At 40.9% G+C, this 14,379-nt stretch overlaps 2 protein-coding genes across 11 annotated transcripts; one reads left to right on the forward strand and one right to left on the reverse strand.

The window, feature by feature from the left end:
- Positions 1 to 1,709: 1,709 nt before the first annotated feature.
- On the reverse strand, positions 1,710 to 8,985 carry LOC100701125 (protein ELYS). Of its 10 annotated transcripts, none has more exons than XM_013276307.1 (18): positions 8,510 to 8,985; positions 8,308 to 8,397; positions 8,046 to 8,189; positions 7,807 to 7,965; positions 7,624 to 7,705; positions 7,334 to 7,523; positions 7,082 to 7,225; positions 6,682 to 6,872; positions 6,462 to 6,597; positions 6,322 to 6,370; positions 6,124 to 6,253; positions 5,848 to 6,022; positions 5,409 to 5,748; positions 5,221 to 5,323; positions 4,913 to 4,964; positions 4,670 to 4,802; positions 3,591 to 3,670; positions 1,710 to 2,127 (listed from the first exon to the last, which is right to left on the reverse strand). In XM_013276307.1, the coding sequence occupies exons 1-18, from the start codon at positions 8,601 to 8,603 to the stop codon at positions 2,017 to 2,019; spliced, it is 2,403 nt and encodes an 800-aa protein (XP_013131761.1). In that variant the 5' UTR covers positions 8,604 to 8,985; the 3' UTR covers positions 1,710 to 2,016. The 10 variants fall into 10 exon arrangements, 8 of the variants coding, with proteins under 8 accessions (XP_013131761.1, XP_013131760.1, XP_013131764.1 ...); XM_013276306.1 differs by having other exon boundaries at positions 3,591 to 3,697; XR_003215242.1 differs by having other exon boundaries at positions 2,063 to 2,127; positions 3,591 to 3,697; positions 4,641 to 4,802.
- Positions 8,986 to 9,786: 801 nt separating this feature from the next.
- On the forward strand, positions 9,787 to 14,245 carry prph2lb (peripherin 2-like b). The gene is given in 5 exon segments (XM_025900840.1): positions 9,787 to 9,992; positions 10,308 to 10,957; positions 10,959 to 11,101; positions 11,774 to 12,050; positions 12,202 to 14,245. Coding segments are annotated over 4 exon segments (1,110 nt in total). The 5' UTR covers positions 9,787 to 9,992; positions 10,308 to 10,540; the 3' UTR covers positions 12,475 to 14,245.
- The last annotated feature ends 134 nt before the right edge of the window (positions 14,246 to 14,379 follow it).

A 14,379-nucleotide genomic window follows, 5' to 3' on the forward strand; every position in this document is an offset into this window, starting at 1 on the left:
CTAAAACTGTAAAATATATAACTATACCAAAAACTTACTGATAATAATACTACTATGAACATTTTCCTGTATATACTAGATATTACAGGGGCAAATCTAAAAAGAAGGTTCAGCATAATCATCTCCTTGGACACAAGCACTTATGTGCAGCACACACATTTTGCACACACATAAGTGTATACTCACAAATTAGAGTAATGGTTTGTTTATACATGGTGACAGTCCTTAAGGAAGGGCAGGTAGCTGTCACAGCCATCTGACACGCTTCAGTGAGCCCATCTGGTGAGCTGGCCAAGGTGTCTCACCCTTTTCTTGGCCACCTAGCTTTTGCACTGCTCACAGTGCCCTCCAGTGGGCAAGACACCTGCTGCCATGTTGCACCAAGGTCTGAATGTTTCATGTTGACAGTATGATCACTGGCCTTCACGCAAAGCCAAAACGGGTGATTGTGAATGTGATGTTGTAGAATACAGAGATGAAAAATGTGGAATAGCTTTTACGCTCAAGAACATTAAAAATTTAAAACATCGAAGTGTGTTTGGAAAATCCACTGTGGATTGTGTATTCTGGGTGCACAGCATCACCATCAGAGGCTCCTATTAAGACATTTTCCTTTAGGAGATTAATAATCCTGCAGTTTTCACCATAACAGTCATCGCAACACAATGACAAGTATTTATATGAGAGTTTTCCACACATCATGTGGCTATTTGTATCCATCTTGCAAACTGCAGGGTTTTTTTGCATCATCTGCCGGCACATGATTTATGTGTCATTTTCGCCACCGCACTCTGATTTCCACGATGGTATCAGCTTTTAGATTAGCTTGAGTTATTGTGTGTGTGTGTGTGTGTGTGTGTGTGTGTGTGTGTGTGTGTGTGTGTTGAGCTGAAAGCTGATTTCACTCCAAGACTTTGAGACAGTTTGCTTTTTAGCATCATTAGGCATTATGTATTATCCTCCTCGTGCATTTTTGCTGCGTTCGATTTTTATTCTCGTGTTCATGATATATTGTCCTGATTTCTATTTCCTGTAATCCATCATTTTGTACTGTACACCATTTTTGCTATGATACATACTGTGCTGTTTGTGAGATGTGTTTTTCTTCTTTCACTAAAAAAACATAACTGTGCTGATACGCTTCTGGTGTCTTTGGCTATACTTGAAACATCATCTAGCCACAAATACAAGGTCATAAGGAAAAGCCGAACAACTTCATAAGGCAGTCCCCCGGCCCTTACACAAAGAGGAGATTACACGCACAGAACTCCAAACCCCACTTTTAAATAATACAGCATGTGTGGGCTCGTGAACTGGGCACCCAGGGGAAACCCAGAGCAGAAGTGTGTCAAGCTGAAATATGTGTTAAGTTATTCACCCCGCGAACAAACCACAGAGGGAGAGAAAGAAGGAGGGAGGATGGAGGGAGGGAGGATGCTAACCCAAATGCAGTCCCTGGGCTTTGAGCAAATATGAAGAGCAATGGGCAGAAGAAAGCCTTGGGAGGTCATCCATTTTTCATGAGATGCAATGGCAGCAAAGCAAACATCCCTTTTTTTTTCCAAGAGGAGGAAACCAGTGAAGAATCTAAAGTGCACAATCATTTTCAAGGACATCACAAGTGCATTTTAAATGTAGTGCATCTATACTTGAATCGAAACACGCACCGTTGTTATGTTCATCAGAGGAAAGTCAAAAAAGACATAATGTAACTCAGACTTACTACTCTTTACTGGAGTCTTAGTTCATAGCAATATTTAAGAATTCATGTCTCATCAGAGTATTGCTGACACGTGACATTACAGCAGAAGATTAAGGGTGAGGTAGGACAGTACCACTGGGTGGGAACAAAGGCTGTCAAAAGTATCTGACCAGGTGATTGGAGGATGAATCTGGTGGATGTTAACACTCTTTGTGGTAAACTTTAATAGTAGGAGTGATTTTTTTCCTTTAGATTTTAATTTAAATATATTTAAAATGCATCACATTAGAGGCTGTTCTTTGTCTTGCAGGTGATCATGCTCTCTTCACTCGTTTGCCTTTTCTCGATCCTGCTCTGCCACTCCTTATGGCTCCTTGGGAAACCTTCCCAGAACTGCTCCAACCTGCAGGCTCATCTTTCTCCGCCTGCAACACGAAACACCAGCAAAAACAGACACAATTACAGCCTCATATCCTGAGCAGTGATGTGGAGGACCTGATGAAATATCCTGTACCCATTAATCTTTCCCCAGGGGGTGCAGGAGACTGGGAGCACTGGGCCAGCTACTGATTAAATGCTCCTAATAGAGGCCATTCATCTCCCCCTTGAATCTTGAACGTTTCAACATGCAACATCACCCCACACAAACGCTCCCCGCCTCTCTCTGTGCAAATATTGGTGTTTTCATAAAGACAGCAGAGTCGATAGTATTTAATTTTGTGATATCTTTTTAAGCGGCCGTGATTTCTTAGTGGGCTCCTAAGATTTGATGGATGACTTTGTTTGCTCCACATGGTAAAAATCTCATTTATAACTGTGCCAGTAATCATCACGAACAGTCAGGCTTGAGGTCATGTGGGGCCAAATCCAAATTTATAGTTTGAACTAATAACTGCTTAATATCCCGATTTTATTATTATCTTTAGTCGCTCTGGCACAAAGAACATGATAGTTTGATCAGTCATTAAGTGTTTGTCTTCAACTAATTTCACTCATTAGTGATTAATCTCTCTATCTGCCAATTAAGCAAATCCTACAAGTATTGTTTCTGGCCTCGGTGAACAATTAGGTAACACTAACAGCCCTTCCTACTAAACAACCCCCTGGAAACCCACGCTTACACAGAAACTGCAGGGTAATGAATGTAATGCCATCACTCCAAACATGGACTCTACAACTAAAATAGATTGGCCCTGATAGACACATTTTTGTACAGTATAGGCTGTTCAGTCATGCTCAGGTATAATCATCATAAATTAGCATGGCCTAATTGCGTTTCACCTGCCAAGCGCCATATGGTCCCTAGTTCAGAGCAAAATAATTAGGTGACTACATCCCAATTAAACAATTATCCAATGAAACCTCTGTAAAATAATTATGTGGTCATATCTGCACAGTGCTATTAGAAGTGTAACGCTCAGGTCAACGCACAAGCAGCATTTAAAAGGAAGGAAATGTGTTACAGAGCAGTGGCCACTTTGTTTTTGACACATAATTGGTAACCCTGTTTCTGGCATCTTGTGAATGTTTCACCTGTGCTCCAAGATACTCCAGAAAAATTCCCCATAAAAATCAGTCATCCTGCTTACGTGATTTTGGAAAATGACATCATTGTAGGCGGATGTCTTAAAAGCAGTGATGTTTATGCAGAGGGACGGGAGAAATGTGGATGAACGGTACTAAAGAGGGGACCTGCCAGGCTGTGATGTGATGAAGTGAAATCCTCTGGGACTAAAAAATGAGATCATCCAAATATTATTGAGCATCTTAACTGGAACAATAGTGACCCCTATTGACAATTTTTGCTTTTATGTTCTTGTGATGAATGCATAATACACTCATCATAACACATGTTGTACATTTTACGGTGTGTGTCAGAACAAAGTACCTGATTTCCATCTCTGTTTTCTCCTTTTTGCTTTGCAGTGAAGTCCAAAAAATTGACGAGTCCATAGGAATAAGGCTGACCTAGAACAAGAGAAGGTCCCTTGTCATCTGCAAATGAACAGAAATGTTATCAATATTGTTTTCTGTTGGAATTTCCTTAGAAGTCATAATCCAGTGATGAACACATCACATAAATGGGGATCTTAGTAATAACAAGTCTGACACTATTATCTTTTATGCAACACTGCTCCACTGTTACGTCTTTAACTGTTGTCTCTGCGACAAGGTTGGGGCATCAGTGCGGGCCAACAGGCCATCGCTCCCTGAGGCTCAGCGGTGATCAGCAGATGGAGGGAGGTCTGCCTGCGGTGGTAGACGGTACACCCTTTGACAGAAAACGTGGGGGAGGGAGGGAGGGGATGCTGTTTAATGGATCACTGAATGCTGCAGCAAGGTTAAAGGAACCAATCTCTGACACCTCACTTCCTCTCCAATCTCCCTCTCCTAGCAGCCAAGCCCCCCTGCTTTTGGTGCCTGCATCTTGCACCCCTGCAGCTCCTCTGACAAACAATTAGGTCTGCCCTTAACACACACACACACACACACACACACACACACACACACACACACACACACACACACTGCAAAAGATAGAATTGTTTTCAGAGCTCTAAAGGTTGAGCAGGCAACATGTCTTGTTATCTCTGCTGATCAGTGTGCACCAAATGGCTGCATAGATTCGTGCATAGTTTTAGAGGTATATTATTATTTGTTTAGACTTTTTGTGATCCGAAAATGCACCTGCTGCAATAGCAGCTCTTAGCTCTGTAGCATTTGTGAGACACCTGGAAACACTACAACTCTCAGCATCCTGTTTCCACCATTTGCCCATTTTGCAATGATCGAGCCAGGCTGAGTGAGAGGATTCATTAGTTTTTAATATGGATTCAGGGAGGCGCTCATTCTTTGTGCCCAAATAAACCGAGGTAGTTTCAGTGTTGCACGTTGGGCTGGGGTTCACAGATGTGTAAAGAAAGGTGGAGCTACACACAGAGAAGAGGAGGGAGCTGTCCTGCTCACCCATCCCTGGCGAACTCCTGGGTATAGACCAATCCAAAACAAGGCTCTGATGAAGATCTGTCAGCATGTCGTGGGTTGTTTCAGCTGGGGTACAGGGGAGGTGTTGGCTGGAGCATCCCTGTGGTTCCTCTTGCTGGTGGCATACAGTATACAGTATAAACACACACACAGAGAACTCAGCTGTTAATTAGATACTGAACCATAAGAGTCACTATGTACTTTAAAATTAAAATTATTACCTACCTGATGAGGTTTCATTGTCTGGACGCAGTGAGTTGGAGCTACCTCAGTGAAACTGAAAATCAGTAAAAGGAGCAGGTTGGCTGAGTGACATTTGAGGGGCCAGGACTGATATATTCATGATCTCGTGTAGCAGCTAGTTATGTGATCACTCAGTGGATGACAATTAAGCCAGATATAATTGTCAGGCACTGACTGGCAGCCCTGATTGCTGTAAAATTCATACTGGAAATTCAACTTGCACCAAATATCAACCAGTTTTAATAATTTACTTTCTCATAAGCATTGTGAGATTTATGATGACCTCTGACCTTGTGTCTGAAAGAAGGCTTTCATATGTGGAAGGTCTTGAAAGCCCGTCACCCCCGATAGTATCTTCTTCCAGAAAAACATCTGCTTCATCATCTTCTCCCACTTGTAAAATGTAAGAAAGTGCTTTCATTTCTTGGGAATCTCTCAATATGTATGGTGTGTGCAGAGAATCAAAGACAAAGCTTACCATGTGCAGAAAGCATCAGCTCTACCATGCTGTCTTTGTTCAAGCTGCTGAAGGAAATAGGCTCTGTGGCGCCATCTGGTGTCAGCACCAGCTCAGGGATATTTAGGAAAACACCAGCTGATGAGTGGGGTCTGTGCTCTTCTTGTCCCCTGCTTTGGCTACTTCTATCCCTCAGCAGAGAGGAAATCGTCTGCAGGGTCAGAGTGCTTTTAAATGTGTGAAGCGGGTCCCACTTCATAAGAGGCAAGGGTGAAGCTGAGGTAGAGGATGAGGCAGACACGGATCTTAGATCCTCCTCAGAAGAAAAAATGTTCTCTTGAGTCTCCAGCTGCTGCTGCTGCTGCAAATACAAAATAAAATCCAAGGGTTGCCATTACTTAAAATCCCTTTGCAATTGTATATTGCAACCAGTATTAACAAGGACAATGAAAATATATACAGTGTAAATCAAAGGATGTTCTCCTTCTGGGTCAGCTGTATGTGCTGTTTGCTGTGTTTCTATTGCCATGTGCACTGGCAAAGAGCTGCATGTGAGTAGACGCAGAGCCTCGGTGGGCAAAAGCATTTGCTTGCTGTTGGGCTTTCTCTCTGTGCGCTCTGGCCACACTACCTCCCTGAAATGAGAGTGCACGTCATAAATCTGGTGTCTAATGCATATTGTGTTTTAACATAATTCAAGCAGTTGCTCCAAGTGTGACATCTACAGCCTCGGTACCTCAACTTGGAATGTGGTTTTCTCACTTCCTTCACAGCCTTTCTGACCAATTTCACCTGCTCATCTGTTGATACTTTGCCAGCTTTCTGAGCCCGGTACAGCTTGGCAGACAGCGGACATAGTGGCATTTCTGCAAAACAATGTGATTAGATGACATCTCAGTTATATCCTAATACTGTTTAATAATATCTTTCATACCTTTCTTCATCCGTGTCACCTCTGTGGTCTCAGCTCCATCTTCTTCATTCTGATAATGATTTTTAGGGAGAGTTAAAAGTCATTTCTAGACTGTCTTGGTATGTGCACTTTGTCTTGCTGTAAATGAGTTATTCACCCACATTGTTTTCAACAAGAATGTACTTTAAAGCCTCTGTGCACAGGCCAACTCCTTTACAAGTTTGGAGGAAGTATTTGCTCATATCTTCAGTCTCTGTGTGGCCTCTCTTCAACAGAGCCCAAGCATCAGAGTTAAAACTGGGGGTTGAAAGCACAAATAGAGCCTGTAAGTCAGTAAGTGAGCTTTTATTTAATAATATTATATTATCAAACATATAGTACCTGCTTTGAATAAGTACATCTGCAAACAGCTTGGCATCATCAGTGGTCTCTACTGCAGGCCTGGCCCACTGGAGGTACCGTAATGCCTCTTGAGGCTGTTTCCTTGTCAGGAGACAATGGATGATGCAACGATGCTGCCAGGAGAGGGTAGGAACAGAGGCCTTTGGGCTCAGTAATAGCTCCATGGAAGCCTGGGATTGGTTGTAAGATAGTGCACAGCACTTTGTTAAGTAAATTTCTTATCAATTAAAAGAAAAAAATGTTGTAGCTCCTTTCATTACTTATTATTTGCAAATTATTAAATCACTTTAAAGTATGCACATATCTCATTTGAGTTACCTGCATGCCATTTTGGCTGTTGAACACAAATGTTTTTAATGTTTCGTTTTCAGCTGCATACCTCAGTGTGTCCATGATCAAGCATCCAGAAGGCTCTGATTTGTTGGGAGAAGGTTGATGGAATTGTAAACGCATGACAAAAAGCCTGAAGGAGGTCATCTTTGCACTGTAGGAAATTTGCCACATCCAGGATGAAGTACATGAGCTGTGTCATAAAAGTTAAGACACATTTAACCTTAAGTAAGTGCACGTAGAGAAGCAAGGAATCAGTCAGTATGTTTCACAGAAAAGCTTTGCTGATTTGAATGGATACAATGGCCTGGACTGACATGTTGTCGATATTAGGGATCAGCACGAGCTTCAACAGCGTCTGCAGATTAGGGGGAGGATAACGTGGATCTGTGCAATCTCCAGACATCCAAATGCACCCATGTTGTTCGCATAGCTGTGTCACCATGCTCTGTATCAAAGACTTGAATCTTCCCATTTCTCCCTCCTCCCGTCTAATAAAAGGTAAGGAAGTTAAAGAAAAAAAACAGGTAGGAAATTGATAAAGTATGTCAGAGAGAGACTTGCTCTAAAATGAAACCCTTTCAGAGTTACCCCTGTGTTTCAAGACCAGCTTTTCGGTGGCTGTGATCCATTTCCTTCCACATCTGAGTGATACGCTTCACTTCTTGGGTCTCTGACAGAAACAACAGAGAACCACACATTAAGAACAAAAGGATTTAGAGGTATGATAACAGTTCTTCATCCCAGTTTATTGGGATCTGATGATATCTATACCAGGAAACTTTGGCAGAAGCTCCATGATGCCCCACCACTGAACCAGCTGTCCCACCCAGATGTGTTGCATCAGCATCCTCTGCTCTCTGTTCCAGCAGCCAGGTCGGATCTCTGAGGAGCTGTATGTGTCCTTGCAGATCACACATGGGACTCCCGCTCCTGCATAAAGAAGACATTACATTTCAGAAAGGGTTTTATCATGTCACAGCATTAAAGATTAGGATATCTTTAACACAAACCATGCCAGAGGTGGGCTGAGCAGAGATGTTTTCTTCCCCACTGGGCTAATGTAAGCAGGTTCCTTAATTTTTGGAGTAACATGTGCACTCTAGTGAAGGAGCCGCGGTCCAGGAACATCCACAGACCCTGGCAACAGCTGAAGCCTGAGGGAATAATTAAGACACAATAGATCCAAAGTATATGTTAATCAAAGTAACTTCAACTTCAAATTAAAATTTGCACATTTAGAAAGACTGAAAATATGATGTAATATGTACTTACATAAGGTTAATAACTCCTTTTTAGCAAACTCTGCTGTCCGCTGTACCCAGCAGCTAAATGCTGGAGTGATTTCCCCCACATCAGTATAACCTTGTTGAAGATACAGTGTTAAATGAAACAACAAACAACTGTGGAATTAAAGAGTCTTTGCAAAAATTGTACAGTGCACTGGTTTCATGAGGAGTCGATGTTCCTTTTCTACCTTCAGCTGTAAACTTCCTCAACCAGCAGATGATGGCTTTTATGTTATTGCTGGCCAATGCCTCAGACCACTGACCCTCTGTGTCCAGCATCATGCTGAGCTTGTGGTATTGACACGAAGACAAGGGAGATCACACGCAAAAACGTGGGTATACTGAAAACATCTAACAACTACTTTACCTACTGCATTGCACAGGTCTTGCAACTGTAGCCCATGTAATGTGCTTAAGTGGTTAAATAGCATGTACACTTAAAGCTAGAAAATCCATTTATGTAAGTGTTTCCACACTTACATCAGGAAGACCAGACTGAAGCATGATGATTTTAGTAAGTATGATTTTGCATTTGTTGGGTCTTCACATACTTACTCTGTGGAACGACTGTGGTCTAGTTTTCCGCAGTGGGTCAGTGAAATTTCCCTCTTGGTCTCTGTAGTGGTGACTGCTGTGAGTTCTGTCTGCCTTGTGGATTTGCTGACTGGCCCTCTGGCTGCAGTAACGTTCTCTTCTTACACAAGCTACTTTCGTCCACGTTAATCCTCTAAGCTCACTCTCAGTTAACATTTCATTGGCTGATTTGCAGAGTAGTCGTGACTGCATCGGTGTGTTTGCGTGTGTGTTACAGGCGGGGAACAAAATAGGTAAGAATATCAGGGGTTAAAGTAAACGTCTTAAGTAAAAGAGAGAAGAAAACTCCCATTTTTTTCTTCCAGTTTAAACCTTGTTTTTGTCATTTCTGACCAGTGAAGTGTTTTTTTAACTGGCAAAGTGGTAAAAGCACCGCATGCTTTTCAGATCACCGCATAGTTTTGTCATTGTTTTTTGCACTTGACTAAATGTCTTCATTTTGGATTGCCAGCTGGTAAAAAACAAAATATTTCAAAGCATTTTATAGAAAAATCAAATCAAAATGAAATAATGAAAGTAGCTGGAGCCTGACTGCAAAGCTTCTACCACTAGAGAGCACTGCAACCACAATTTGCTTCAGTTTTAAACCTTTTTTTAAAGCATTTATTATTCATGTAGTCTTCATTACAAAAGCCCCCACCAAAGACTGTACGTTTATTTTTCTGCATCATTAAAAGATGGCTTAAACTTTGCAGTTAGGGCAATACTGCTGATGCAAAGATGATTTTTTTCTAACTTTATCCTTTTGTAAAACTTTTACTGGTAACGGCACACACACAGAGAGAAAGGTAATCAGCCATTACTTTCACAGTGTCGAGACAGTCAGATTTGCATAGGTGGCAGAAGGTGGGTCCAAATCCCTTATGGGGCCCAGGACTGATTAATGACTAAAGGGGATTAGGAGGAGGTTCAGGACTCGGCTGCTAGTCTCACTCTGATGCTGCCGTGGCTGCATTCACGCTATCTGTGTCACTACGACTACTCGCCACTCTGGACTAAATCTGAGGATGTTTGTAAGAAAACAACCTGAAAATCAGAAGGGCAGTGTTATGAAATGTTCATCATGATCACATTTGGGTGAGTGCCGTGGATTTATTTGGGATTTTAGAGGGAGGGAAGAGTTGTTTCAGTTTCTTCAATTTAATGCTGGGGAACTTTACTTTTTTGGGAAAATTCATCACTGATTTTTTTTTTTTGAGAATAAAAAAAATTAAGCCACATTTTAAAAATAAAATCACACTTTGTTAGACTTTATTTGGTTATATATAAATCATACTAAGTTTATATATACAGCTGATCACATTTCAGCGCAGTGTTTCTTAACAGTGTTTCTCTTTTCTAGAAATTGTGCAGTTATATGAGATTTTTTTTTATCTACTCTCACTGCTACAGGCTTACAGACCACCTACAGTACAACCATAATGCAGCATCCACACGATATCAATCTCGGCTACCAGGCTAAGCTGCTTATGAAAGGACCTTCAGAGAACTGTACAACCAAACCCCCTCTACTTGTCCCTCCACATCCCCTGGAAGATAAACTGTTCCTCTTTCCAGCTCTATCTGTGTCCTACCCTTAATCCCACCTTGGACTTGAATGAAAACTCAGGGAAGTGTTACGGACAATGGCAGTCTTAAGAGTTAAGTTTACCAAGACCAAAAGAGACAAGCTGGCCCAGGTGCTCTGGATCCTAAACTGGATCTCGGTAGTTACGGGGGCCATCCTGTTCAGCCTAGGCCTCTTCCTCAAGGTGGAGCTCCATAAACAAGGAGAGGTGATGGCTGAGAGGGACATCCAGTATGTTCCCAACATGCTTATAGCTGTGGGTCTCATCGCTTGTGCCATAAACTTCCTGGGTGGGAAAATCTGCTACGACTGTGTGGACACCACCAAGTTTTTGCGCTGGAAGCTGATCATGCTGCCCTACATCATATGCACCTTCTTCTTCACCTTTTGTGTGCTGGTAGGGGCTCTGATGTGTTACTGCATGCACTGGGAACTGGAAGAGTCTCTGAACCTGGGACTGACAGAGGCCATCAGGTTTTTATAAGGACACAGACACACCAGGACGCTGCTTCCTAAAGCGCACCGTGGACATGCTGCAGATGCAGTTTCAGTGCTGTGGAAACAACGGTTATAAGGACTGGTTTCAAATTCAGTGGATAAGCAACCGTTACCTGGATATGTCCCCAAAAAGAGGTGGTGGAGTAAGTACAAACCCAGAAACAGGGTGCTGTTTTGGTACAGTGCATTCATATTTAAGAGACTGTGTTAAAATGGCAAGCAGAGAAAGAAATAACAGAGTTGTTGTAGTTGTGTATTTTCTCATTTTAATTCAGTTTAGCATCAGCGTTTTGATAGGGGTTGACTCACAATCTTGTAGACAGTCTAAATAAATGTGTCCTTTAAAACCTCACAAGACAAGTTTTGACTTTTTTTTATTTTACCAGACTAACAAATATTAAAACTAAGGATATTTGATCTATGTATTTTCATTTATTTTAGTTAGTTTTCCAAGTTCACAATCATTTCACTTAGGTTTTATCTTTATTTAAGTCAAATAAAATGTTTTTTCACTTCTAGTTTGAATTTTTAGTTTAGTTTTAGTTCATTATAATTTCCCTGTAATACCAACTGCATCATATTTGATACTGATATATAATTTCTTACACTGTGCTATAGATATTCAGTTCAGTAACACTTGCAGTTCCATTAAACCAGGAGAAAAAATGGGCATGGCAGGAAACACAGATCAGCACAGTATAATAATAAAATACTGTCTAAATATATAAAAATATACTCCCAAACAATCATCATTACATTTAAAATCTGGTCACAGAAGCACTGATCTATTAAGGGAAATTCTAAACTTTGTTTCCCGCTTTAGCCGAATCAGGAGTAACGTGAATGGAAAGTACCTACTGGATGGAGTCCCATTCAGCTGCTGCAACATCAACTCGCCCCGGCCCTGCATCCAGCAGCAGATCACCAACGACTCTGCACACTTCAACTACGAGCACCAGACGGAGGAGCTGAACCTTTGGATGAAAGGGTGTCGACAGGCGCTGCTGGAGTACTACACACACATTATGCAGTCCATCGGCCTCACAGTCCTCATCACCTGGTTATTTGAGGTGAGGAAACACAAGTCGGCGTTGATGGGTTTAAAGGGAAACTTCACAAAATCTGATTAACTTTTTCAGCCACTTTAACATCTTTGCGTCATGCTTTGTGTTTATTTCTATGAGCGAGCCGGTCAGTAAGGGTGTCTGTGTCTTGTTTCAGCTATCAGTGTTGACCGGGGTTCGTTACCTCCAGACCTCTCTGGAAAATGTCCTGAGACAGGGAGACCCCAACTCTGAATCTGATGGCTGGCTGCTGGAAAACAGCTTCATGGAAACTGCCCGCATGAACCTGAATATCATCAAGAGCCTTGGCAAGGGTAACCAGATAGACACAGCCACTAATGGAGACCCCAACATTAACGTCCCCTCCACCTCAAAAGCACACTATGGTCCTGACAATGTTCCACCAAAGCAAATAACTGAAGACAGTTGAACTTTTTCACTCAAAAGACTTCAATGGACGACATTCCTGAAGCCCACAAAGGGCCTTGAAACGTATACACATTGCATTGGTGAATTCTTATCTCTGTACCTGTGGCGAAGAAATGGGCATTTTGTTTGTGTGAAATATATATGAACCCTAAATGATAAATGATAGTATTTTAATATCAACACCATAATTTAAGTCACCATTAATGTAAATACATTTGATAATTGCAAGGAATAGGTGACAAAATGCTACCAGAACACCTTAAATGTACCTTTGCATTCATTTTGCAAGTGTCTGAAACTCTGTTGGAGGAGTGGAACACCATTATTCCAAAACATATACCCTCATTTTGTGTTTCGATGATGGTGGTCATATAAAAAAAATTTGATAGACCTGCTGACATAATTTCCACCCAAATCAATCCATTCACTGAGCCCTCATATAATGTGGACTGGGCCAAAACCATCCTCATAACTCTTCTGAAGGGTTCACAGGACCCACACCATGCTAACCAAATGTTCTCCTCAGTATAACAAAGCCACCACATTTCCTCACTTTAAATTCCTTTAATTTGTCACCAGTCTGCATACATTTCTATCATTTTTCTGTAAGATTACTTGTGCTTTAATCTACTGTTTACAAATGACAACTCTTGCCTGTGTAACGTGGTTTTTGCAAAAAAGACTCGGTACAACCATCAGTTGCAACACTGGAATCAAAATGTACTTATATTTATTATTTGATGAAGACAACTGTGGGTTAGAAGTTCAAGCACCTGTTCTTGTGTCCCATGATTTCATCTGAGCGTGCCAGAAAACCCACTCAGAAGTTTGATTTACAGCAAGAAAAAAAAAAGCTCACAAGTTTCATTTCACAATTAAAGATCTGTAGTGATTAGTTTCTGTTTAGACTAGTAGTACCGATATTGGATCTTTTGTGTGCCCTTTTCCCTGAGTTGCCTAACTGCATTAGCAAAGTTGTTACAAGGATAGCGAATATTAAACAGTACTTTGCTTTCACATAAGTAGCTCAGCAGGCAGAAATCCATGAGAAATTCTTAACTACTTTTTAAAAATTTTTAGAATATTTAAGCCACTGCTACAATGATTAACTTGTGCCTCAGCAATGTCGATGTTTTAATGCTCGAATATAAACATTTTGCTGGGATGAGCTACAAAAGGTTTGACAATAAACTGTCCGCTTGAGGACTTTGAATTCTGAAAAGCAGCCTTGCTGATGTGATCTGCTCTTCCTACCTTTCTCCAAAAACAAAGCTGGGAAGTCACTTATCATAGCAAGAATACATTTTTGTTGTCCTTTTCTTAAAAGAATGAACAAGTCGAGTGCAACTGCAGAATAACCGTTTAGAGCAATTAACTTTAATCGAGAGCATATTCCTTTTTACAATGATTTATTCTAATCTTGGACACTACTGTTGTTGGGTCTGCTGTTGTTTTTAAACCCCATTCAGAGCTATGGAACAGACTGCCTGCAGATTGTCTTGTGTCTTTATTTCCACAGCCTGGAAATCATGAAGTACTGTCAAACAACACAACAACAAAAAAAGGAAGAAATTATATATTCACACATTTGCTTAGTGAAATGACAGAAATATAATGGAGTACCTGAAACCATATACTGGGATTTTAAAAAAGATTTTTTCCTCTTAAATAAAACACTGCAATTGATCATTGACAACTAAAATTCAGATAATGTAGAGTCAACATCAAATGATAAAGGGTGACAATGTGTCGCACAACAGGTCATCCAATAATATTTGATTACAAGCTTAATAAAGCTTAATAAAACTTTTTTTTTCTAAAAGAGATCTTGCAATATCATATTGTATTTGAATTCCTTCTATATAATTAATTTCACAATTCTGAAGGTAAGTAAGCACAGATGTGA

This window comes from Oreochromis niloticus, linkage group LG19, assembly GCF_001858045.2.
Source record: "Oreochromis niloticus isolate F11D_XX linkage group LG19, O_niloticus_UMD_NMBU, whole genome shotgun sequence".
Taxonomy (NCBI): domain Eukaryota; kingdom Metazoa; phylum Chordata; class Actinopteri; order Cichliformes; family Cichlidae; genus Oreochromis; species Oreochromis niloticus.